This window comes from Chamaea fasciata, unplaced genomic scaffold (genome assembly GCF_029207755.1).
Source record: "Chamaea fasciata isolate MVZ Bird 193981 ecotype frontalis unplaced genomic scaffold, bChaFas1.0.hap1 SCAF_5, whole genome shotgun sequence".
Lineage (NCBI taxonomy): Eukaryota > Metazoa > Chordata > Aves > Passeriformes > Sylviidae > Chamaea > Chamaea fasciata.
The window spans coordinates 9709645-9737620 of NW_027094090.1; the positions used below are offsets into that span (position 1 = coordinate 9709645).

Sequence of the window (27976 nt, forward strand, 5' to 3'; positions counted from 1 at the left end):
GTCAGAATAACACTGCCTACGCAATTTTGTGTGTATACATCACAATCCAGTATACAGCTATATAATCACATGTTTCTCTCTCCATATCCATGCACAAGTGCTATGGCTCACTCTTTGAATTGGTGGATGTCTGATTTGAGGTGAGGGAAATTTTGCTGCTGCATCAGGAAACTGAGTTATTGTTTGCCAGCAAAAGCCCCTGGTGCTGGGAAACTGAACGTGAGGCCTTGATATTTCGTTTTCAGAAAATGACCCCAAATGATCCATGAAATGGAGCAGAGGTTTTGAAGCTGTTAAGAAACACACAGAAAAAATGCTGTGTGAAGTTGTCACATTTAGCTTTGTATATTAATATATTCCTTTGACCTTAAGGAACTTTTGCCCAGACATTCATTTCTTGTGTGTATCCTGTCCCAGAAGAACATTTTGTCTTTACTGCCTATAACAGGAGATTAGATGATTAGCTCAGATGTCCATTAGCTCAAATGAGATCACCACTCTCTTATAAAAGGAAGGGCTGTGTCACTGCATGCATCATGAACATAAATGATAATTGCATGGTTTATTTTAGTTCTGGACTTTCCTAATATTTGACTGTGTCATATTGCAATACAATTTATGGCAGATGCTTTAGATACACACTTTAATCTTTAAAAACCCTAAACAAACTGAAAGAAAAATCTTGAAATCCTAACACAAATCATCAGGTTCATACAAGCATGGGTTTCCAATGCAGTAATGTCTAGCACTTGAGCTTCCTCAGGAAATGTAAGGTTTGGAAGCATGGAGCAGTAATTGGAGTTTTTGTAAATTGATTTCACATGTATCTGCTGACAGAGAACAGCAAGACTTACAAATCATCAGTAGCCAGGTTCTAGTGGGGAGTTTCTGCACGAGTTCTTTTTAGCTTATCAAATTTAGGTGTGATCTGGTCTATTCTGCACTTGCTATGTCTCTTTTTTCCCTACCATTCAGCATCCTACCACTGATTCCCAATTCAGCTTTCTGTTCCTTTTCTGCTGTGTTCCTTGGTTCCCTTTCTTTCTCCTCAACCTATGCTATGTTTCTGTCTCAGTTCCTGCCTTTCCTGCTTGGCCAGTCTGCCTTTCTATTTTACACTAGTTCCTTGTCTCTGCTTTAGGATCTCTCTCCTCACCTTTTTCCAGATCAGCATCTCTCTGAGCTCTTTTGTTTTTCTTAGCATTTCCAAAACATTCTGTCCAGGTGTGTGTGGCCAGCCTGTCACAATACTCTCATCTCTTCCACAGGAATTTCTCTTCACCTTTCTCACATTTCCCACCATCACTAATTCTCAGTCCCAGACCTGTAGTTTTCTCCTGTATGATTTTTCTGTTTCTCCTTCCCTTGCAGTCTCTTCTCTCCTTACTCTTTGCTTGCTGTTTTCCAGTCTATTATCTCCTGTTTCCATATTTCAGTCTCTTGCCCATTGTCCTTCATTCAGTTTTCCTCTCCACCTTCTCCCGCTGTGTAGACCTAAGAGACCACAGCAAGTCTGATCTTTAACTGCAGAGCAGGTGGGACATTGTCTAGGAGTGATGTACTCTTAGTTGGAATACAGCTGTGTTCTAAGCAATTTAGCCGATGAAATCTCTGCTGTGATCTGCAGGTCGTTTTTAGGCCATTTTTTTTTTTTTTTTTACATTAAAGACTAAAATATATCTTTAAATACACAGCACTGAGGTTTTAATCTACAATGAATAGGCAATAGGAGAATGAGTTACACAGGATTTCTAACTGGAGCAAAACAGTGAGTTAATGTCACAACCATTTTGCTATGCCTTCCTGTGCAAGGACCACATGGTAAAACAGATAATGAAAAGCCATGAGATTGATATTGCCATTCTTTTTTTCCCTGAGTCTTATAGTGAAAACTCTTGGGCAAGCCTAATAATCTGTAGTGCTATCAGCTTTGCCACAGTGACATTCACGTAGATAAAAACAAAGCCATGAGTGTGTGAATACTACAACTTACTATGGTAAGTTACTTTTGAAAAGCCAGAATTTGCAATAGACTTCAAGCAAATAATGTTATCTCAGAGGATATTTACAAGATGGTCGATATGTGCTTGTAATCCTAGGCTTAAAAGCATGAAAGGGGAATGTTTCCATGTAAAATATCTGACTATATCAAAGCCATGTTTTTGACCTAAGTGGCACGATGTCTTTTTCTAGACATGAGGTTTTAATTAGCTCTCTTGGCTGTGAGGGAAAATGCAAAGCCCTAAGGTGTAAAAGCTGCAAGGTGTAAGCCATGCAGTCTCCCACTCTCTTCTTGTTTACTGAAAATTGTCACTTTTCCTTTTCTGAATGACATCCTTTTTTTCTTTTCTTTTTTTCTCCTGCTCACTGCCTTATTAACATTTAGTTAGATCTCTTCTAAAATGAACCACAATCTTGGAAAAATGGAGACTACAAGACATGAAAAACAGTATGCCTTCATGCTTGTCACTTTTATTCACAGAACTTGCCTTAAGTTGCTCAAGCTTTAAAAATGCTTACAGTCAGATAGAATTTTCAGGGTTTTTTGTGATTTATTTCTTCTTCCAACTCCAGAATTGTTTGGACCAAACCTGTAGTCCTCATGTAAACTTGAAAAAAGAAATAATTTGTTTGGTTTTTCTGCCTCTTCTCTTTCTAAAAGCAAAATGAATAATATAAAAAGAAGGAGAAGATTGCTCCTATTATAAAATAGCAAACATGACTTTCTGTCAAAAGGTGTAATAATCAGATTGGTAGGAGAAATGTCTTCTCTTGTTCTAGGCAAAATTGATTTTAATTTGGCCAAGTGTGAGGTTAAAGCTCTTACCAAGAACATGTAACAGATTATAACCATTTCACAGCCTGGTCAACCTTTCCCTAGATTGGAAAGAATTCCCACTGATTCAGCTGAAGTAACAATCTGTGTCTGCTTTGTGCAATTAAGTCTTCTATGAAGATCTCTAAAGTGACCAAGATCACTCTCCAAGTAGCACAATTAATATATTCTCACCTGGAGTGAATTAACATAAACCAGAGCATTTTCAATTAGCTGGAGTGCTAACGGTGCTCTCATAAACTGCTGAAAGTATTTCGGGAGCTGTTTGTGCTTGGATGTGCCTTGGTTGTCTGGGAGTCTGTGCTGCAGGGAATTCCACTATACAATGCTCTCTTCTGGAGAACTATAAAATATTTCTTTTTATGACCCTGAGGAAGAGGGATAGGGGTAGTGCCTTAATTCTCAATTATTTTGATTTTAGACTGGGAGGGCTTTCGACTAGAAGGAATGTAAAACTCAGAGTGTGATATGTACTTACAAAGGAATAAAAAAACTAAAATATGTGTGACCATTGATGTTGGGTGAGGTATGTGTTAAGTGGATAGCTGTCCTGTTGAGATCAGTACCTTGGTAAAAGTCTAATTTATTCTGCAATGTGGACATAGATAACCAGGGAAATCTTTTTTTTTTTTTTTTTTGTATTTAAAGTGTTTGCATTGAACATGTTCTAAATTTCATGGAATCATATTTAAGGAGAAGAATCTCCTCAGAAAAGGATTCCCTTTTCTTTGTTTGTTGACAATTTTCTTCAAGTGATTTGGAATCACAATTTTGTTCTAGTGACTATGGACTGTCATATATATAATGCATATATAATGTAGCCATTGTAAACCATTGTAACTCTCAGTATTCACAACTTTTGAAAATACCTGTACAGCGAGGACACACAAGAATATATTGATGAATATTCCATAGAGTGTTTAAAAAGACAAAATATTTGGGAGTTAATTAGTTCGTTAGTGATACTGCCTCTGAAAACATGACTATGTTTGTGCTGATGCGCATTTCATACCTCTTTTCTCTTGTTAGCAATGATGACAGCAATATAATGCTTATAGTGAGAAAAACTGAAAAAGAAAGTTTGGATGCTATTAAAATTAAGAGTTTTATGTTGAGGCTACACTTATCCATAGCCCTAACCAGGCAAAGCAGTATAACTGGAGTAGAAGAAACAAGGAGATGGAGGGGCAGGCGAGAGCTGTTCATGGTGATGCCCAGAGGAAGCGCAGTGGGGTTGGGGTGTCCTGCACGGTGCAGGAGCTGCTCTCGATGATCCTTGTGGGTCTCTTCCAAGTCAGCACATTCCCTGCTTCTGTGATACTCCCTGGAAATGGTCTCAAAATAGCCTTACAAAAATAGATTTGAAGCTCATGCTTACATACTGCTTTTTTGGACATTACTATGAGTTTAGGTGAGATCTGGGAAAACTCCAACTTGGATGTAATGCCAATGTAATATCCCCATTACAGTAATGCAATGATTGCTTCAACAAGGCAGGAAGTCGGGACTTAAGATGCCGAAATACTCAGCTGGTTGAAAACTGGCAGAGCTCCACTGACTGCAGTGGATTACACTAATTTACATTTGCTAAGAATCATGACTAACAATATTTAATTTACAAGCCAAGCAGGTAAAAAGTATTAAAAAACCTCCAACAGATTTTTACACAAAAAGCAGACTATTGCTGCTGTAGTTGCCCAGCTAAAGAAGGTACTGTTTAGTCCTTCTTAAGGATATTTTTTTCCCCTAGAAGAGCAAAGGGAATGTTTATAAGGAGGTGGTGTATCTACAACCTGAGACTTTAACGCAGGAATACAAGATACACAGGAAGATCTTGTCTAGTGTGCTTCTTCAACTGTCTCTCAACAAAGCACAACTCAGTATATTCTTTTTAGTTTTATAAGTATTACGTTAAAAGAAAAACAACAAAACAACAAAAACAACAGCCACAAATAGTCATGTAATTGTCGTTTCAACTTAAGAAGGTTCATGTAATTTTGTTTTACCTGTGAACTCTCTGTGCATTCAGGCATTATGAAGTTGCTCTGGTGTGAATGATACATGGTTTCTACAGAGCAAATAGACTGTTGGAAAAAAAAAGAAGAAGGAATAGACAGCAGATTAATAGAATTTTAAAATCCATGTAGCAAAATAAATATTGAGGCTGATCTGGCTAGCTGCGTTTCTCAGTAGGCATTTTGTCTTTGAAAAGACAAAAAATATGTATGAAGTTCAAAGTCACATTCTGGTCTAAAACTAGATACCTCAGCATACAGGAAAAAAGTGTTGAAGAGCCTACTGAACTACAGAATTAGGTAAGAACATGGTTCCATTTTCATGGAAGTATGCACAACTTCCATTTTTACATAGACTGTTCACAGCAAAGACTCATGACTAAGCTAATTGACAGCTCATTTAATCTAATAAACTACTACAAGTATGCTTCTGGACTCCAGCTCCTAAAATACCTCTAGGGACAGGAGAGAGAGAAGGAGGGAAACCCTGCAGTACCCAGAAAAGAAGGCCTTGGATTAGATAATATGCCTTATAGCAATGCATGAGCTTGTCTGTTCCAAACTGATTGAAGAGAATCCTCTTTTACAGAAACACTGAATTAAAAAATGTGGGTCTGTGTAAAGAGCTTTGATGTGACAAACACACTGGAGCTTCACTATGGCTGTTACAGCAAAAAAAAAGTCATCTTGTGCAGTGTAACCTTTTCAGGCAACAGCATAATTGAATGAAGCAGCAGATAGAGAGGCAGTTCCAAGGACCTCTACTCTCCAAATCTGCTTCCTTTTTGATACATCTCTGCAAAAACAATCCATGCATGATGTTCATAAGACATGCTGTTATTACAGTTCCAGGAGCTATAGAGTGAATCCATATAGACTGACTTGGTCTTTAAATGATATTCCTGCTGAGATAAAAATATTGTTTCTTCCTTCAAAATAAAAAGAGAGCTAGATAGATACGGGTGTATGATATGTGGTGATGAGTTCCATTCACAAGATGAGTCCACCAGCAATTGTTAGAAGATTTTTATTTGTTTTGTCTTTTGAGTGCTGTTTTATAATAATTAGCTCTTCCTTAGTGAACAGCCCAGCCGAGATTGTGCAGGAGCACATTTCATCCCTTGCTCAGTGTGAGGTCTGTGTGCCTAATGCACAGATGGTGCCAGTCTGCTCAAGCGCTCACATTGGCAGCAGCTTCCCAGGCCACGCTTTCAGCTTTCCAGGTCTTGGATCAGTCTCTGGAGTTTAACTGGGATGAGTGACTTGTAAGAGAGCCTGGTCTCTGATTTGAGCTGCCTTGGAGCAGGGATGTTCAGGAAAGCTTCCTTCTGCCAGAAGGAATTATAACCTGGAGTAACTTTCTGTTGGATTCTACAGGTTTCAGCTAAATTAATTTTAGAAGCTTTTTCTAGAAGCCCTACAGACACAACACTGACTTAGACCTCTAGATGCTGTCATATAGTGCTTGCCTTGCTTATTCATATCTGTGTAGAAGTCTGTGCAAGGGGAGATTTTAACAGCTTACTAAAAATTTACATAAGGCTTGTATCTGGATGATCTTCCCTATTGTCATAGGAACCTACAATTCCTGTTTAGGAAGGTGATTTGGCAGGTAACTTAGCAGTAAACAAATTTGTTCTTACTATTTTTCTCAATGATTGGCATGATATTTATGTGGTTCTTTCTTCACAGTCATAAAGTAAATTGAATGCATTAGCAGAGGCTTTATAAAAATTTGAAATTATTTTTTGAAAACATTAAACAGATTCATGGGCTTGAAGCGTCTTTTTATTTTTACCAGCTTTATTTATTTATTTTCAACTACCAGTATGTATCAAGTTGGATTTTGTATATGTATATGCAAATTTGTATTTGTATATGCTTTAGCCAAAGGAAAAGAATTGTGTACCTCATGCTATTCTGTGATGAGCTAGCAGATGGACCTAGGGGATAAATAGACACATTCCAAAATTTGCTACACTCACCCTTGTTAAGGTTGAAGTAATGGAGAGTTTTATGATTAAGAAAAGTACAGTGAAGAAATGAAAGAACTGGATATTTTTTAAAGATAGTTGATTTTAGAATAACAATCCAAATTAATACATTTGGTGAACATTTCTCTGGAGGTCCTGGATGCGGACTTTGTAAGTTTGAATTTCATTCAAAAATGAATTTTTGATTAAAATGTTGTGGTTTCCATAGGTTCTGAGGAGCTGGTCAGTATTTTGAACCTGGATTTCAAGATGCTTCTGACTTATGAAATAATAATACATTGTGCAGTCCATCCTTTGCCACCCCTGAAAATGGAAAATGTAACTGATACCACAACACTTGTAGAAACAACTGGTGTAAATATGAAGCTGTTTCCTGTATGTCCTGGGTGTACTCTCCAGTGCTCTAAGAAGGGAAGGCAAGTGTTTAAATGAGTTAAATTTGGGAAATAATAAAAATATCTATTCATTCAAATTGTCACTCAGTGAGGTTTGCTGTGGCTGATCTCAAAAATCAGAAATGTGTTATATTCTTTCATTTCCCCTTTTGTCTCTTTTTGTTGTTCTCAATGAAACAAAATACTGAGCAACTTGTTTTAAAACATAGGGAAGACTTTTTACCCATATAAAATAAAACTACATTTTCATATTATCTTGAAATCAAAATTTAAACAAGTCAACTATTTTGAAGTTGTTGAAGCACTTTATCCTCACTGGGTCACCAGTTTCATATTTGCTGAAACTTCTTGAGGTCAGGCCATATTTATGGGTGGTTCTGGTCATCTACAACTGAAGTTTTTCACTAAAGTGCAGTTTTGTTATGTTGTTTTTCTAAGGAAAACAAGGGGAAAAAAAAGGAAAAAAAGGGAGCAACTCTGTTTAATATTTTTAAATTGCCTCAGTAATATGTAATAAAATAGATATCAGAAAGTTTGGCTGAGTGAGAATAAATGAAGCCAGCCTCTGAAATACTTGCATTCTTTCTAAGCATAAATAGGCTACTGCACACTATTCACACTTTTCCCTCATTCCTAAGGAGAGGACACCAGTCTGCTGTCTCTGAGGGGGGTGTGGTGAAGGGAAAGGAGGTCAGGATTACTTTTAGAATGGAATTAAGAGGGGGTTGGTACAGTGAAACATGGTAATTTCAGATACTTATTTAGGAGTCCGAGTACATTTACCAGAATTATAATTATTGTATGAGATGGGTTAGTCTGGTTAGGGACTCCCAAAGTTATTAACAGTTTTTTTAACAATGTGTGTCTGTTTGGGGTATACCACTGCTGTTGTGTGTGCAGCCAAAGCTACAGGCGTTAAAAGTAGAACTCTCCAAACTAAATTCGAATGAGTTTACACATTGCTAATCAATGTCGAGATGTCATGAACATGAAATCACTTTTAAAAATGCAAGCTGGGAAATATGAATACATATCTGCAAGTTTTCTTTGTAATCCAAATAGAAGCTAAGAGATTGTCAAAACACAGGGAGCCTCATTTACTGTTTGCAGATGCCCCTTTCTCTCTACTCCCTTAGCAATAAACTGGCATTCTGAAGCTTTCCTTCTTCCAGCAAACAAAAGCAGATGTAAGTCACTAAAGGTAGGTGGCTGCATTAACAAAGCTTGCTCAAGCTCAAGGGAAAAGATGGCCTAATATTACCATAGATTTAATTACTATTTGATGATCTGGATAATCTTTGATCAAAGCACTGTTCTTGATTAATTTATAATGTTCTGTTGGCTTTAACAATAATAGATTCTGTCCTATTTGTACTTACATTCAGATGTTTTTTGTAGAAGCTGAGAATAAAATTAAACATTTTCTTTAAAAAAAATCCACACGCTAAACCCAACAAAACCCTAAACATTAGAGGTAATCATTTTCCGAGTCCTGTCCTTAGCAAAATGCAAAAAAACCCCATTTGAATTCCCTGAGATTTAAAATTACTTTTGGGGGGAGAGAGTCAGTAGATGATAAATTGCATTAAGAGCAGCTGAGGCAGGCCAGAATTTCCTGAATAAGTGAGTTTGAGAAATTACATAAATGCCCATCTCCAAAAATACCAGAAGTACAGAATAAATGTGAAACATTTTCTTCCTATTGTTCTTCTTCCATTACAAGAAAGATCCACTTGTACTCATGAATTGTGATTTTTGAGTTCTTACTCAGTCTCAGCTAAAAGCCTGAGTTAAAACTGCTATGAAACCAATAAATAATGTCATCTTGTTATTTAACACTGTATTTTTATCACTAGGAAGCAAAATAGAATACCTTAAAATACTTTTTTCTTAACAAAGGGGGGTGTAAAATCTGCTTTTCATGTTTGTAAAATAGCAGAAGTACAAAGCTGAACTCCTGTTTTATCAAGGTTTAAATACAAAGTGGCAATTACAAAAATTGCTTCTTAATTTGAAAGTCCTCTGGACTACTCTATTAATTATCAACAGTCAAAAGGGGCTGATGATTCCTACAAAGTGTGCCTGATTATATGCTTCCCTTTGAGTAGGCACCTGAGTGAGCCCATTGACTGTGGCGCTGCTTATCCTCTCTCTGATGTTAACTGAGGCATAAGTGTTCCCAGCATCTTGCACAATTCACTCTGAGTGCTTCACTGAAGAATGAACTTGCTCTGATAATTTTTTCCCCTAATGTGCACGTCACTGCTATGATAAGTCATGGTTTTCAGCACATCAGCTGCCCTGTCACTTGTCATCCCAGACCTTTAAAGCAGTCAGTGATCAGGCAAGTGACTCTGAAAAGCAACAGCTACAGTAAACTATTGGGGTGGTTTCCTCCTTTGTGCTGTTGCCATGAATTTCAGGAATGAAGACATCTGTGAGTTGCTAGGGAGCAGCTGTAATCTTATTTATACACTATATGGAGCAGAGAGTAAGACATATAAAATACTCAGTGATTTCTTTGAACACACAGAATGCTTCTTAGAAACGAGCATTTTTCAACGTGTTTCACAATGAATTGCTTCTGATTCAAAGAAAAGAAGTGTCTTGTGAGAAAGAGAACTTGTCTGGCATGTGTTAGAAATAGAAAGTATTAATATAACTTTGGAAATAGGATACACTAGTAAGAAGATAGAATCTTCTCCTGCTGGACAGATCATCCTGTTTCTGGCTACTAAAAATTCAGTTAAAGGAGAATATCTACAGTAATAAAAAGTTAGTAATAATACTATATTATACTATACTATGCTATACTATACTATAATTAATATAATATAATATAATATAATATAATATAATATAATATAATATAATGGAAATGTATAATATAGTGTAATGTAATGTAATATAAAATTAGAAAGTGGTTATATTTTTTTTTCTGACTTTTCCTGCTGCCAAGATCTCATAATGTGTTTGGATGTCTGTCACATGACCTCTCCTCTGCTTTTCTCTCAGAAATGAGATCATGACATAACTTCATGGCACTGGTAGAAACAAAAACTAAAATTACTATATATATATATGTGTGTTATTAGTTGATAGTTTGTTAGCTAAACAAAGTTATTAAAACAGAAACTTTGATTCTTTAAACCATTGAATATTGTTAATAAAACTGTAATTTATTTATTTATTTTAACCTTAACCAAAATTTCAGTAAGAAATAGACTTTTTCTTCAGCTGAGGACTGAGCTGAAATGGAGCTGATGGCCCCAGGTACAGGCAGTGGTTCCTGATGAGGCAGGTCTTGATCACTGAGGCCTGGTAGTGCCAAAAAAGTGATAAAAATTGGAAGAGATTGAAAGGACCAGGGGGAAGTGGCAATGGGAGACTTTTCCAAAAGTGAGGAATGGGAAGAAAGGGAATAGTTTACTCAGCCATTTTTTTTAAAGCACCACTCTGTTCAGGATTTTCAAAATTTAATAAATAGGTTAAATACTTTAGTATATAAGCTTGTAAAACCTAGGTCAAAATTTCACAAGTACTCTTAGTAGTTTGGTGTGGTTGCTTTCAGAAAAGATGGAGGAAAACGCACCACAAAGTTTTAGTTGATTTTACTGCAAGCTCAGCAGTTTCTTTGAGCAGTAGTTTTTGCCATTATGGTATCTCCAGCTGGTCTGGACTGACAACAAAGCATTTGGTGATAAGGCATTGATTGTTGAACGAGATGTCTCAGCCTAGTTGAGCTAATTGGTCTTGAAAGGAGTATTGAAATAATAAAAACATCCATAGATTTACCTCGTACAGATAAGTATTAGTGGGATTGTTGAGCTATTTTATTTCTCTTTTCCAAAGCTGGAAAAAATTACAGTGATTTTGGTTAACTTTCAAAATTCTGGGTTTGAACTTCTGAAGACATTGGCTGGTAGGATTTCTATGCCCATGGAAATATTTGGTGATGGAAATGAGATTGGCATGTTCATGTCCTATGTTTGGGCCCTCAGCCAAGTTACCACTGCCTGAAGGAAAAGCTCTGTTGTTTTTTAGACTGGGAGACTGACATGTTCAGAGCAAACAAACAAGCAAAGAGGCAAAGGAGTTCTACTGCAGTGGAAAATAATTCTTTTTCTGGGTGTGATACAGCATGAGGGCCATTTAAATATATTTTCAATGCTATGGCCAGCCCTGGTGCCTGCCTCAATATAGCAGGAGCCATGTAAAAACATCTTTCATTCTCTCTCAATTTGTGCAGAAGTGTTTGACTTGCCCTGGTGAGTTTTATGGGAAGCAAGGAGAACGTCTCTTTGTGAGAGATTTATAAACATGTCCTTGAAGACTGAACAGGGAGGGGCACGTTCTGCTGAGGAGCTGGCAGATTTTCTAATCTTTGCCACATTCAACTATTGTTGTGTTGTTTCACCTTAATGTGACTCTCCCCATCATGTTCTCTCCCCTAAAACCTTGCAGTTCATTATGTGTAATTTTAATACAGTTTTTTCCTGAACAAAGAAATGCATGACTATTGACTTCAGAAAAGAATTAAAGTATTTTTGTGCTATGACCTTACAGGTTTTGCTTAGTCATGCAATGGGGCCTTATTCTGTGAGAAGTGACAGGGTTTTACTGGCAATCTGGAGATCTTTTAGCAAAATATTAGTGATTAAAGTACAAAAAAAAATATTTTAGATGTAAAAACCAATAGAAACTTGTATTTATTTAGTTAAAACAATTTAATAAATTGTATTCAAATTAGCTCCTTTTAACAAGCTACGGAGCCTGCCAAATTGTATTTTGTAAGAAAAATGAGCACACCTTTGCCAATAATACCCTTTATGGCTATTTGAGATGAGCATTTGATAATTTTGTTAGACTGCTAGGTGGGAGGCTTGGAGAATGAAAAGTTTGTCCCAGAGTGCCAAATCCTGAGGTGTGTATCATTTCCCTGTGTAGTGTTGTGCTGAGCTGCTGCAGTGCTACGGTGAACTAAAGAAGAGGGTAGTAGGCAACAAATAAATTATGTACACCTCTCCTAAATAATTAATGAATATTAGACTGTTCCTTGGTAGTTGAGACAGGTCTCACACTTCAGGAAAATAAAGAAGTGTGTGAAGTTCTGAGTAATTCCTGATGCTGTTTGTTTAAGAGCTTGCAGGATAAATCTTTCACTGGCAGTAGAAGCAGGGTACGTTGGTGCTCTGAGCCCTGCCAATGGGGTAAAACAGAGAAGGGGAGAAGGAAAGTCACTGACTCAGGTCTGTGTGGAATCTTGTGCAAATCTCAAAGGGGTTTTTTTTGGGTGGGATGGGAATGGTCCTGAATTTTATTTTTTTGACATCACTGACAAATACAAGTTGTGAAGCCAATCTTGAAGTCAGGCTTTCTGGGTGTTTGGACCCACAATGCCTTTTATAAGGGTTTTAATAGTGCTTCTGCCTATTGTGGTGATGATCTCCTTGTTATGTGATTCAGGCTTTTGAATTTTTCTGATAGCTGGTGCTGGAGAAGAAAGATGAAAATGTTTATTTTTTTCCTACAAATGTCCTCCTGTCCAACATTTTGATAGTCTGCAGCTTTCAAAGCATTCAAGCTTGGGGATATGGGAATGACTTCCTTATAGGAATTGGGTATGTGTAAAATGGGAGTGCTTTCAAATTGGGCTTTATAGGATCATACATTTGCTGGAAGAGCAAATTAGATGCAGGGATAAAAGTGCATATTTTCCATCAAGGTTCTCAATCCCTTACCAGAAAGGCTTACTGTAACTTTACATTGAACACAGCGCAAGAAGGGCAAGACCTGTTGGAGCAAGTCCACCAGGATACAAAGATGATTAGAGAGGTGGAGTATCTCTCCAATGAGGAAAGACTGAGACAGTTAAGACTGTTTACCCTGGAGGACTTTGGGGAGACGTTATGGTGGCCTTCCAGTACCTAAAAATGTCTACAAAAGAGTGGGAAAGGGACTTTTTACAGGGGCATGCAGTGACAGGATGAGAGGGAAAGGTTTTAAACTGAAAATCAGTAGGTTTAAATTGGGTGATAATTTCTAAAATCTTTTGCTGTGGATGTGGTGGGACACTTGCAAAGGGTGCTCAGGGAAACTGTGGATGCTTCATTCCTGAAAGTGTTCAGGAAAGCTTGGATGGGGCTCTGAGCAATCTGGTGTAGTGAAAGGTGTCCCTGCCCATGGCTGTGAGGTTGGTACCAGGTGATCGTTAAGGTCTCTTCCAACTCAGATCATTCTCTGACTCTTAAGTCAAAAAAGATATTGTCTTTCTGGTTGGTGGTTGTGTGAATGCAGTATATCCCCTTAATTTCAACTGAGGCTATTCAATCACAGCCTGTTAGAAACTAAATTTCACTAAGTGCTTAAAAGTATCAGAGAATCAGCACTACAGCACTTGCCCTTATATATCTCGTCAGTGCAATCTCCAAGTAATACCTGTCATCCATCTGCTTCAAACCTGCATAACTTCAGCACATATTTCACTGGGCCTCTATGTGAATTTTCTTTTCTTGTGGCTCTCTTAGTTTGTTTATCATGTTGAGTAAAAAGATTAATTACTATGAAATGGCATTTTTGCAATGAAGTACCACTTTCCCCAAGTTTTAGATTTTTTGCCTAATTGAAACTCCAAATGAAAAAGGTTTATACCAGTTTTTTCTTATTGCTTTCACCATTGCATAGCAAGTGAAGAGTAATTGTGTAAAAAAATCTGGGAAATAAGAGATCAGAAATAATTGAGCTAAGGAAACCAAATATTCAAACACTTTCACACGTGAAATATATGACTGCTTTAAAATGATTTCTAAAATTAATTATTTAAAGCTTCTGTGAAAGTTATTTAGTTAGCCCATTTGCAAAATCTTCTTTCCATTCTTCTGTAAATCTAGTAACTTTTGATTAAGGTGTACTTCATGCAGTCACAAATTATGTTGAAGGAATTTGCCATTACGTTTCTCTTCAAAGACCAAGACATCAACACCTGGTATATTACAGTGTCTGTTCTTTGTGTGACCAGGGTGAATGTGTGCTGACAATGTGAAAACCTGAAAGTTTTACAAGATTTGATGGTCATTCCAATTTAGATGTTCCTCTGAAATTTCCAGTCTTGATTCAAACTATGTGGATCCGTAAAACTGATTTCTGCTCTTGCCTTGTCTGTAGTCAAGGTCACGACAGTCAATTTAACTCCAAAATAGTATGCTGACTGTAAGTTTAATGTGTTTCAGAGAAAAATGAATGAAATTCTAAAGTGATCAACTGTAGAATAAAATGTCTTTATTTCCAAATTTGTTTGATTAATTATTGGCTTATAGGCTAGTTCTACTATTAAGATATGTCCTAAAAAATCTCCCCACCAAAACACCCCCCACCCCCAAAAATGAAACAATACCAAAAAACCCACAAACCCTTCAAAAAGAGATTTTTGGGTTTAACCAGAGACAAACTTTTAGTGGGGCTATTTTGAAAATCAAGCACCTCAAAAGTATCCAAACTACAATCTGAGTTGATTAGGATCTGTCATCTGTTGTAGTAGCTTTCTGCTCATGATGCACTGATTTTTTTAAAATAATTATTACTATATGAGGAAAAAATGCTTATTCCAATTGCTCAGTTACTCGTGAAAAGGAATGACTGTACTTCTGAAGGAAAATAAACAACAAACCAAGACCCAACATAAATTTTGTAAAACTCCAAAGTGCTGAAAAGCTGCGGCAGCTTATGGGACATGCCTGAATTTGCATCTCTAGCTGTTTTCTCAGAAAAATTTTTTGTGGAACTTATGAGCTACAAGCATCAGAGACATACTGTGGTAAGTTTTTTAAGGTCTCCATGGCCTGAACCCGGGAAAGCTGGTGGGGCTGGCGGGCTCAGTCTGCTCAGCAGTTTTTTGGCTCTCGTGCTGGATGGTAGCCAGTGCATCAGTGCTGGACCCGTTCCTGCCTCTGCCTGGAATGACTCCCCAGGAGACAGCACAGCCCCCACCAGGCAGTGCTACAGAGGCAAAGTACTTGTGTAAACTCAGACCATCTGTTGGCTGCATAAATTAGTTTTCCTCATTTGCCCACCTAGCTATAAGGTATTCACTTTTTTTTTTTTTTTTTTTCTTCCCCTCCAAATAATGTATTTTTTTCTTTATCCAGTTGTAGTAGGACAGAAATAGGCAAATGCATTTTTTACTTTTTTTTTTTTCCTTCCTTTCTTCTTATGGCTACATACATTTCACTGTAGTGTGGTTGATAAACAAGACAAATAAATAAACATTTCTTAACAAAAGAATTTTCTTTTTCGTATACAGGTTTTGCTTTGGAACTGTTAATAGCTTCTAGAGATAACCTTTATTCATGATAGAGGAGAAACACATTTTTATTTGCCCTCTTCCCCTTCATCTTTTTTCCCCATTTCCCCTTTTGTATTTTTTAACTTTTCCCTTTTTTCCTCTTACTAGTTCCTCTTTCTCTTTCCTTGTGAATACTAATATTATGATATGAATAAATAGATAAGGGACTAAACTGATTAAATTAGCATAACTTGAATTAATTCAATTGGTATGTTTGTATTTTAGCTTTCAAGGAAGAATTCAATTCAGCAATAACAATACTATTTGAAATTCAGTAATTTTAAAGGGTCACCATTTGACTGCTTTCTTAACACTGTGGGAATCAGATTCCTTGAGCATTTTGCAGTTGGTTAGTTTATCACTAAAACTAGTCAGTTTTGAAGATTTAATAAATCTTTTTAGTGTCAGCTTCTACGTCTCAGACAAAAAGGTGAAGTACTTCTTTCACAGGGCTCATTTGGATTTTCCTAGCAGTAGTCTTTATGAAGCTCAAGTAAGAACAGATGACATCTTGATGCCTCTTCTGTCAAGTTACTTGGCTTATTTTGAATGTGTACTGTCATTTTGATTTATTTCCATTTTTTTCTTTTGCAGATTTATTTGAAAAACAAAGACTTGTATACTGTACAAGCAAACAACCCTCGTCAACTAGTGGAAATTGCAGCCAGAGACATTGAAAAACTTCTAAGTAACAGGTCTAAAGCCTTGGTGGTGAGTACTAATGGTTAAGTTTTCCATTTTGTATTTTAAAGGATCTTTATTTACTATTGAAACATGCTTTCATTGTTATTTTTACTGCCTGTGCACTTAGAGGCAACGTCAGTGTGATGTGTATAAGATATGACATGTAGAAAGATGGCTCCTGACTTCATGGTAAAAATGAACTCGTTTGTTGGCATAGGGCAGATGCTTATAATATTGACTGATATAGGAACCATGGCCAAGTAAGAAATCAAGTTATAAATAGATTGGAAAATATTCCTCTAGGTGACACACTTGAATGTTTATGACTTGAAGATCACTGTACTGTGTAGTCAGTAATGAGCTTGGGGAGACAAGAAACAGAGCTTTTTTTTTTCTGATTTGCTAATTTAACCTGTATTTCAATCATATTTTGTGTGAAGGCCATGCTTCATTGTGACCTCACAATTCTTTATGCTTTAAATAAGAACTATCTGTTTCTTTAAAGTGCTTTTGCCAGAAGTCCCTTTCTCTTCTATCCTGTAAGACACCAGACCTGGGTAATTGCTTTATGTGTTTCCTACTCAATCACTCTCACCAGTATAAGAATTTAAAGTGCTTTTCAGAAGACAGTGAGCAAACATGCATGGAGGGATCTGGATGAATTAATAAACATACCTTGTTCAGAGTAGAGCTATTAGAAATAGGTTTAAAGGATGGAAAACCAGACTGGATTTCCTTGGGCAATTACATATCCACATAGGCTTGCCGATGAGTTTGGATGTGTCGTTTAAAGTGAAATAGAGGAGAAAGAGGGATTAATTCACGTAACTGTAGACATCCACTCAGCTGGTCATCCTAAGTTCCTTTTTTGTTCAGTGGAATAGAACAGACACTCCTCAGTCAGGAGTGACCTGACATTTTCTGAGTAAGACTTTAAAATGGGATTAACTGTAGCTGAGAAGAACTTACTTCTCACTTTCTCAGCTGGAGAAGTCTCGAATCTAAATGTCTATATTGTAAGTGTGTAAAGTTGGGGGAGATGAGTCCCACCCAAACAGTCCTTTTATCAGTACAGTTTCATGCAGCTGAAGAATCAGTGTGAGTGAAACTGCTGCTGCTGCCCTGAGGACTCATCTTCTTGTAGGCAATGAAATTTTGCTCAGTCTGTTGTCTGTGCATAGGTACCACAAGAGGTACCCATTGTCCTGCCTTTGGTTCTTAGCAGGAGTTCATTCTTCCAGTTGCCATTGTTTACTTAATGTGCAGTGTGCACCAGTGTTGTCTGGGCTAAAGCTTCTCTAATTCATTCAAATAACTGGAAAATAGGTCCTGTTTTACCTCAGTGGGCACATGTTTATGTGGCATTCTGTGGGCTTTTTATTACTGTTGCAAAATACTGTAAGTTATTTCCAGACCTTCGTGAACACACAATTTTCCCAACATTTCCCCTTCAACCAATATAAATTTGATGTTTTTAAGTTATCACAGCAATAGTTTATATTTTCTCAAGACTCAAGATTAATGAAGGGGTTTTTTATATGTGACTGTGGTAGTTTGATCTTAAAATTTTAAGAAAATTAAATAAGTATCTCATGCTTACTTTGAGAAATACTCCAGAACAGTTTTTCTGTGAATGTGGAAGAAAGGTGCTACCTCTCTTTAAGCAAGCACATGGTCATATTTTGGAAAGGGCAATATGATTCAGTTTCCTGAGGTAAAAGAAGACTAAATTAGGAGAAGAATGGTCCTTTGGTTCAGTAGCTCCTAACAGCTCAAATATTTATACTGACTTTTCTATTTGCAATTATCCCAGATGTATTCCAGAACTTTCAATGACTTCTGATTGTAAACCTTCCTGTACATTTTTTTATACACAGGAGACACTCACTATCTCCTAAACGTGATCTATTGATTTCTACTAAGAGGATTTCATCCTCTTTCATATTTCTCTTTTTGCTTTTTGCGAGGACTACTTTTATGCTGTCAGTTTATAAACTTTATGTAATGAGGCTGAATTATTTATCTGAAATTTCAGTCTTCTAAAGTCTGATGGATCACATTTTCTCTGAAATCAGAAGTGGAGTTGAATGGAACTGTTTACTAATGACTGCACAGAGGGTTTTACCATTGGGGCAAATATGACTCAAAGTGTTAATTAAGACCTGAATCCTGAAAAGAGGATGATGCAAGGGCATCAGACATCCTCCAGTGATGCCATGAGGAAGATGCCAGTGAATGACATCAACAGTGATATTGTTCAGAGACTAGCATACCTCAGGGATGCCATGGCTTCCTTTAGGCGTGAGACCCAAACAACCTTTGGGCAAGGTCATAATAAATATTACTGATGACTTTTCTAATAATAAGTTGCCTTCCCTTGAGCCATAAGAGCACCTTTAAATGAGAAATATCTCTTGCATTCTGAATAATTTATGCTTTCATGTAACTATGGGCTAGAAAAATCTCAAGCCAATAGAATAAAATTACCAGGTAAATGGTTGTGAGTTTCTGTTTGACAGAAGCTTAAAACTGATAGTTGAAATTGCTGAGGAAGGAGAAAGGGGAAAGTCTTGATCTAAGCTCACAGGGCTTTCCTAGGTTCCTCTTACTGGGAAATGTAATGCATAGAAGAAGATAGGATGAAAAGAAAATGGAAAATTTTCTAGCGAAGATAAGTGGACAAAGAGAGTAGTATAAGTAGTAAGGAGGGAGACAGGCAACAGCCTTCTAGTGAAGGATGTCAAAGACTGTCTTGCACTGGAGCCTGTTGAAATAGTGAATGTCTTTTAGAGCTTCCTGCTCTTTACTATTGTGTATTTGTCCGGCCTAACCCTACTGAACACCCCCTGTTTCAATATAATGGATTATCATATGCAAATAGTCTTGCAAGGAAGGAGTTGGAATCAGTGATTCCTATGGGTCCCTTCAAACTCAAGATATTCTATAATTCTACAATTTCATGATACTATGGAGAAGTTAATATTCTGTCTCTCTCTACCTTGCTAAATGGTGGGTACAGATGAGCTGTGCTTGCTGCAGCCTTCATCCCCAGGTCTGTACTGGCACGTGGGTGGAGGTCTCACTGAAAATGTATCCTGCAATAACTACTGGCAAAACTCAAAAAGCCTTTCCAAGGATGCCAGCAAATAGTATGCCTAGCCCACTGGGCTGTCTGGCACCCAAATTATTCATTTTTGCTGGACTTAACTTCACTTTTAGCATTCCTATCCCATTCATGGGTGCAGTAAATTTCTGGAGCTATGTAGATCAGGCTAATAGATCATAATCTTTTCATTCAAATGGCAAATTTGGAAGATACTTATTTGATGAGTATCATTAGAAATACTAAATAGAGTACCTGATATTTTACTATATTTATAAAACATAGTTGAGGAGTTATAAATGTTTCCTCATTTACTGCAAAAAATTAAACCCTTTGAAAGTTATTAATATACAACATGGATTAATAATATTTTTTATTGCTCATGTAAAATACTTTAGTAATCTTAAGATTTGCGAAGTGCTTTTTTTTGGTCATACTTTAAAATTAGAAAGGTATATTTTAAATACTTCTGGGGTTTTCTTTTCTGTTTATGCATTGTATCATGAGGGGAATGAAGTATGATCTTTTAAATATAATATATTTAACATTTAAAAAATGGTATTTGGTCCAGTGCTGCACACCAGTTTAAACAGCAGCTTCACTCTTGTGTAGTATGAACTTGGTAACTGTGCAGCCCTTGGCCTTCCTCTCCCCATTGCTCAGTACATGTTGGGGAGCAGCCTGAATCTTCTACAGCAGGCAAATCTGCAGTTTTACCACTTCTCCTTTTTGCTCAGGTATTTGAATTTAAGATAGTAAGAAATTTATACTTTTAGGTAGAAGAAAATTAAAGAAGGAAAATTAAATATAACAGATACCTAGTTACAGTCTGTCCAAGCCCCGACTGTAGAAGTTTCAGGAATAAGGATCAAAACTGCTCACACTGTAAGGCAACAGCATAACCATTAGTGTAAAGCAAACACTGAAGCTCCACTAAAATACATTTCACTGGAGAATGAGAGAGTGTCATACTTTCACTGCTGAATTCCTGCCTATGTGGTTTTTGTTTTTTGGTTTTTTTTTTTTGTTTTTTTTTTTTTTTTGCTTTGGGGTTATGTGTCTGTTTTTAACTAACTCATGTTAAGGTCACTCAAGGGAAAGCTCTAGTCAGTACCCCTGGCTTCTTAAGCTGTGTGCAGATAAAGATGAATTACATGCACATGTGCACCTTTTTGTCTAGATTTCTTCAGACATCTCAACCAGAGGCATAATATCCTCATTCTAGCCTCCTTGCCTTGATTTCTTAATAAAACTGAGGAAGCTGAGTTTCCATGGAAACTGAGGCACAGATTGTGTGCTAGGAGACAGGTTCCCTCTACGTGCTGTTGGGAAATGTCCAAGAGCACAACTGTGTCTCTGAATGAGGAGCTCAGAATGTTTATCTGCTGGTTAAGATGCAATTTCAACACAGCTGTGCAAGTGTGTCCAGATCTCCCAGTATTTCCCTGCCTGCCTGAAATAAGGCTTCAGTGTCTCACAATAAAGCTGGGAAGCTTAAATGTGTTAACATTTTTAGGTTCCCAGGCAGAGATCCTGTGCACTTTAAATAGGGTTGGGAATTTTTGTGTAGCTTGAAAGACCTATAAAAGTAAAATCAATTTTGTAAGTGTGTTTGATACTACTGTTCTTAGAAAGGTATCCACACTCTAGCTTGAGTTTTGTTTAGATTTCAAAACATTCTCAAAACCACTCTGGGACACCTACCTTCTAGTCTGCTAATCTTAAATTGCCCATAGTAACAAGACAGCTTTCCATTCTTTAAAAATACTCTCTAGAGAAATTTGAGTTGTCCACTCATTTAGCAGAACTTTAACCGGACATCATTTCTTCCTTTTGGGCTCTGTTACAACTCAGTCTCCAGTCTCATGAGCTCTACTAAGAATTCCAAGAGGCCTAAATAGTCACATCTCATAGCTGAGTCCACCATTCCCACATGCTAATCTGAAGTTTAGAGCTGATCACTCTAGGATGCCTTGGGTCAGGTCTCTAAACTGAAAATATCTGTGAGTACAGGCGGAAACATATTTGGGTATGGACACACTTTAACAGGTGCCTTGAAATTGCTTCCAAACTACATTCCAGTATCCCTTCAATTCCAGGTGCTAGATCCATTTACTTTTATTCTCAGCCTGTGAGGGCTGAAGTCCTTGCCTGAACATAAGGTCGTTCTCAGGGGTGTATTTTGGATTCTCCTAAAGTTGAGGGCAATCTGTGCTTCTGACTTTCCTCATTACTTTGCAGACAGGGACACAGTAAGCACTGTGATTTTGTCCTTGGGAGACACTGACAAACTAGGTATTGAGTTGATGCAGGAATCTGATGTTTCCTGTTGGTTATTACACATGTGAGTGATATCCCATAGAATCCACAGAGAGTTTTACCCTTGAGTTGTGGTCATATCAGAGGTTAATCAAGATAAAATGTCTTTGCCTCCCTCTCTTTCCTACACGATTTTAAGAATGTAAGCCTTCCTGAGAACTGATTTGAAAACTGATATCAGTACAAAAAAAAGCATCACCACGTAAACCATGTCTTGGCAGATATGCTACTATTCAATTTTTAATTTTCAGGTGTTTCTATTTCTTTGACTCTGCCAGTTACAGGCAATGTTAGACAATTTTATTGGAAAGGGATCAGGTTGGAGAAATTCAGAGAAGGAAAATAGCTTGAATTGTGCTTAGTCTCCCAGCAAACAATAATTTTCTACATTTTGTTAGTATTTTTTTGTTAGTATTTTTTGTTAGTTCTATGAAAAGCTGAATATCACAAGGAAGCTGGCAATATGTGCTTGGTTGTTTGCCAAAATAATTTCAAGTATGCCTTATAAGAAGAGGAAGTCTACAAAGACAGAAAAGAACAAATTAACTGGAGTAAATTACCAGTCAAAAAAATGAACAAAATTTTGTCTATGCATGTTTTTGTTTCATGCACAAAGGTTTTATGTTATTTTTCACTTTAACTCTATTTTTCACTCACTTGAAATTGTTTGGTTGTGCCTGTTTCTTCTCTTTAATATTTATTAACTTTTAATTTCAAGCTGGGCATCGCTCTTTAGCTGTAGGAAAAGATTACACCGAGTATTTACCAGCATCATGAAGCAAATGGCTTTAATTGAAATGATCCTACCAGAAAAAAAGCTTACACTTTGGAAAAATGCAACTAAAATACATTTTTCCTCTGTCTAAGGACTGTAAGATCATGCACGCATGCCTTATGTTTTTACATGGCAATATGTCTTGGTCCTTTAAGTCTTTTCTGTTACATATTTGGTAGAATTTTACAGTGTTAGGACTCCAGGTGTATTCACATGTCTACTTTTTATGTCTCCATCAATTCTCAACATACTAAGTAGCTCACTGAGGTGGAAATTTTAAAATTTTATTTCTGGATGCTTCCTGCGAGTATTTAAAACAGACATTGTCCTCTCCTTGTTGCAGCGTTAGATTAGATTTCAGTCTGTGGCTAGAGTTGGTCCAAATAGCTTCTTCAGATATGGCAGGAAATTCACAGGTGAGTTTAAGACTAATGCTTTGCTATTTTTGAAACTACTCTCCCTGGAAATTTGCAGACTAGCAGGAAAAGTTTTACATATGCTCTTTTAGACTACAGTGCTGAATCTATTAGCCTGTATGAACATTGTTTAAATCTCCAGATGTAAATGTAGTCTATTTTGAAAGTCAGCTGTAGTTGCTGAAGCAAATGTGTTTTGGAATGACAGCTAGTGAGATACAACACTTGTGAAGTCAAACATTTGTCAACTTGTCCACATGTCAGATGTTTGAATTTGTTTTTGCTTGTCTTGCCTAGAATCTTATTTTATTAACTGAAATCCAGGTTGTGTGGATGCAACATTGCACCTCAGAGGATAGATTCACATAACTCACATACCTTGCAAGTCATCATAAAAGTATGGAAAAATAGATCAGAGGGCTGGCCGTGAAAGTTCTTATGAATATTGCCTGTTTCCATGCTTTTCTTTTCACAGTTGATTTGATTTGCCTTCTGCAGATCTTGTATTCTTGTTGACAGATAAATAGGGGGTCATCCCTCCAACTTCCCTGTCCTCATAAATAGCCACAGTCATAATTTTGATTTCTGTGGCTCTGAACTGTACATAGTGCTGCAATGGAATCAAGTCTGCAAGCTTAGAGAGACACCTGCTGAATCTCCATCCTGCCAGCACAGTGCATTGCACTTGGAGCTTTAACTGTGCCTGAGACAAAGAAAGATAAATAGTGCTTGTGGCAAATTATATTATTTGTTGACCAGCTTCACAATGTGACATTTCTTTCTCCTTACACAGTAAATTGTCACTGTTGGCACAGTTTTGTTGCATTCACCTTTCAGAGGGAGAAAACTAAGAAAGCACTGATAGTTGTAGCAGTTCTTTCCCATTTAGATCCCTTTATATATTCATTCCCACAAATTCACTTACAAAGTAAATGGCCATGGTTAATTTTGCAGAAGTTTTGTTGCAGATTTTTTTTACTCCCTGTGAGAGATTCTTCATGCGTTTGCTACAAGCAGATTTTCTTGTCTAGGTTTATGGATACTGAAATTTTCGTATGTGGAAGATGTTCTGCAGGCACATGACTTCATTAATGGCAGCATCACCCTAAGCTGGGGCTTTGACTGTGAAAAATGAAATACTGTTCAAACAAGTCTTGGTTTCTTTTGGTTTTAAAGTTTGTTTTTTTCAGCTTTGGAAGCTCAATATTGAAAATAAAACAATGCAACCCAAACCTCTGTAGTTCCTTTTCTTGGATTAGTTCCAGTTTTTGTCTCAAGGGCTTTGCTAGCCTTCTTACCCTCAGGCAGCTTCTTCTCCTGAAGTTATTCTTGTTTTCTTTGTATGAGCTTCTGCCTGATAGGCGAAGAAAACTGTTTTCTTCCTTATTTCTTGGTCTGATGGCTTCCATTCAGATCATGCCCAAAAACCACATTGATTGTGCTGGTTTTGTTTGTTTGTTTGTTTGGGTTTGTGTGTGTGTGTGTGCGCACAAGACTGTTTTTCTCTGTGGCTAGTTGAAAATTTTACAGAAGAATGATTTTTCATGGTAAAGCACATTTTTCAAATCATAATATTACATGGAACTAATTTAATTTGCAAGTATTTGGCTCCATACCCTTGTGCTGTCTAGTCAACCCTCTCAAGACTCCTTATTTTTTCTTCAGTCACTACATTTGCATTTTCAACCACAAAACAAAACAAAACAAAACAACTTTAAAAATTTATAATTTCTCTATGAAATGAAAATTCCACTTACTTGCTGAAAGCTCTATTAAACGGAGAAAAAATGAAGCACAAGTGTTTTCAGATATGCAAATTTGCACACAAACATTATAAACAGTGGTACCATAGTTGTGTGTGATATACAACCCTAAGCCTGCATTCTGCCTTTGGGAGGCATTTTTCCCCCTCAAGACTGGGTTATATTTGGGACTCTTAAAGTTCTATTGTCTTTCAGAATCTTTGCTTTTAGAGCATTGATACTTGACTGTATGCATGATTTCAGTATTTGTCTCAGTGGAATTCTTTGTACCCTTTTCTTCTCTTATTCCACATTCTCTGTATTAAACGTCCAGATTAGACTGTGATGCTGCAGCATCACACTGACTCATGCTGAATTGTTCATCCCATTTGACTTTGTGTCTGAGTCAGTGTTTTTTAAATATGCTACAAAATCTGTACATTCCTGGGTTAGAGAGTTTTAGTAAGTTGTCAAAACATTTGAATTGTAATTCAGTTTAATTTCCATATCTTAGGGCAGAATTAAAGCACAAATGCAAAATTGAAGCTATGTTGTTTAAAATGGAACCCTTTCTAATTTTTATGTACATATCATGATAAAGTGCTCAAATGTTTTTTCCTGCCTTTTCTTGGTCAAATTTTTAGTGAGATGAGCTGAGTGCAATAATTGTTACTGTGGCCCCAGAGTAGGATTGAATTTAGAAATGTCAGTTTTGACTGATGAAGTATGTAAAAGCATCAGACTTTCAACTTCAGCAGAACTCTTGCTGCAATGAAAAACTATTGAATAGCACAATGAACATCAGAATCTGTCCTTTGCACAAGCAAAAGATAAATCCCCACTTTTGGGTTGGTTGCTGGTCATATAATTTAATAAACTAGCTTTCAAGAATGAGTAGTGGAACAGTATGTTCTTTCAAACAGGCTTCCTAATTTTATTTTATTTTTTTTTTCTGTAAAGTGTAGTGTTTTTTGAGTGTTATGGTACCTATCTTCAGATTTGCCATAATGTTTATTCTATAGCTGCAGTATCCTTAAATGCACTGTTAGGTCTGGGTAACAGGTTAAGAGCCTGAATGAGAGATGTGGGACAACAGGCAGCTCTTCAAAATCATGTTTATTGTATAGAGGGTGTTACAGTGGTCCTGGGTCGTGGGTGACAGAGCCATGCCTAAAGCTGCCAGCTACAGCTTATGGGCATGCCTGAAGCCAAGTTAGTTTTAGTTAGAAAAGTTATATAGTTTTCTTTGCTGAGCATCTTAATACATAAAACCCAATCAGCATCATACACAATACCTTTACCATTACCTCTATTCTATCATAACTATTATCATTACCATATTATGGTTAGTGCTACCCAATCACATCAAGTTAGTATGTTGCAGTTTAAGCTTAAAGTTGTTTTTCTGTTTTCTTGCAGTGGAAAATTCTTACGCCTTTTTTCTGCTTGGTGTAAACATGTTTTTGTTTACCTATGGTATCTTCTGCTTTTCTTGGGACTTATTTCTGCTTGGTAAAAACATCTTTTTTTGTGGTCAACATATTTTTTGCTCTAACCATAAAACCTCCCTCCAGCTTGACTTAACCTTTGCTTTCTTAGTTTTCCAGTGACAATTGGCTCAGCAATTCTAACTTTAGACATCCTTTATTCTTCTATATCAAAAACTTGCTTTCATTTCTATTTCACTTACAGGTTTTACATTCAGAGAGTGTTCTTCTAAGCATTCATATCTGTAAAACTTTCTTGTAAAACTTTCATCTTCCCCAACAAAACAGTGTGTTTATTAGTGTAGCACATTTCCAGGAATATTTGAGTCTTTCTTGAGGCATTTGGTAGCACACTTTTTGCCAGCATTTCAGGAGCGCAGTTTATTGGACCCCTCAGGAAAGAATGCAGGTAAATCTGGGGCTGTTCCATGTAAGCTTTAAAGGGATCAAATCAGCTGTTTCCAATCCTTGGACACAGCTTGCTGCAGTTAGTTAAGAAGAAATACTGAACTTTATGAAAGTATGAAGCAGTTTCACGGAGTGTGTTCACCTGGCATTATTCTTTCATGTTTTTCTTCCTTATCAGTTTAAGGTGTCCACCTGTCACCCTTGCTGCACCTTTTGGGCTTTGTAGTGAAATTACCATGTTACAAGTTTTCTTAAGAGAGTACCTGTGAGCTTTCTTTGCAACACTGACTTTTGAGGACTTGTTAGTACAAAAGGCAAAATTCCACAGGAGCCCAGCAAGTTCTCTGTACCAGAAATCTCAGTGGCAAAATTTAAAAAGCAAAATTTTTCTGAGGGAAAGCATAAACTGTTTTTTGCTATTTTCTCAAAGTCTAACTTTCTGTGATCCAGCTGTGAATTTGCTGATAAACAAATGTTCACCTTCAAAAAGCTTTATTAATCAGTAGAGGCTGAGGTACTTCATATGTGTTTTATGTTAATCCTTTTGTTGGATTAAAAGATTCCCTTTGATGGGGAAGCTTCAAGAAACAAGGTGATGACACATTTTATGATGTGTCAATGTGATGAAGATATGGTTTCTCCAAAGTACAAGGACTATGCAGGAATATTTTTCACCCCTTTTTATGAAGCCGATTAACAGATACAAATTGATGTTCTTCAACTAGATTCCTAAAGGGATCAGATTTATTATAGATGGGATTTGACTTATTCACATGGAGGTGGAAGGGATCCTCAGTGGACTCAATGAATGTGTTCATTTGTCCCTTCCTATGGCACGGTGGGATGACTTTTTGCATGAGCTCCACAGACTGAAAAGTTTCCCATGTGTGCTTGATTTTAACACAGCTGACTGTCCTCGTGGAGTCACCTAGGTCCAAATTCCACCTTTGGCATTTGGACATGTGAGGAGCACAGCTGAAGGACAGAGATATATGTGCTAAGCACAAGACGTCTTACATAGATGAAACTGAAATCCTCTGTCTGGAGCATTGCATTTGGGTCAGTGTTGCAAGATGACACTTTAATTTCTTTAGGATCAGAGACTGAAATCTTCTGCTTAGGATTGGTAGCAATAGACATCTTGTGTGTGTTTTGTTTTGTTGTTGTTTTGGTCATAGGGGTTTTTGGTTTGTTTTTTTCTTTTTTTTTCTGGCTAGTTTTTCTTTCTTTATATGTTTGAAAAAGGATTCCATAAGTCAAATGGCTGTCTAAGAAATCAGGGATCTGAGATGAAATTTATCTTCAGTCTAAGAAAGTTTATGTTTGTCTCCAACCTCCTAAAAGACTTCTCTGATGACTTGATTGCAAGCCAGATGGATTGACAATGCCCTGCTTATCCTTGGTTATTCCTTCATCTTCCCAGTGCTGAGTCAGTGTGAGGAATGGAGGATTCACAGAACT

General features: G+C 36.9%; 1 protein-coding gene across 5 annotated transcripts in view; it reads left to right on the top strand.

Moving 5' to 3' along the window:
- CACNA2D1 (calcium voltage-gated channel auxiliary subunit alpha2delta 1) overlaps positions 1-27976 on the top strand; it is a 373282-nt gene that overhangs the window by 51425 nt on the left and 293881 nt on the right. For all 5 annotated transcript variants that reach the window (XM_066182787.1, XM_066182788.1, XM_066182784.1 and 2 more), the window contains exon 3: positions 16176-16292. In XM_066182787.1, the coding sequence (XP_066038884.1) occupies positions 16176-16292 (117 nt within the window). The remainder of the gene's footprint in view (positions 1-16175; positions 16293-27976) is intronic.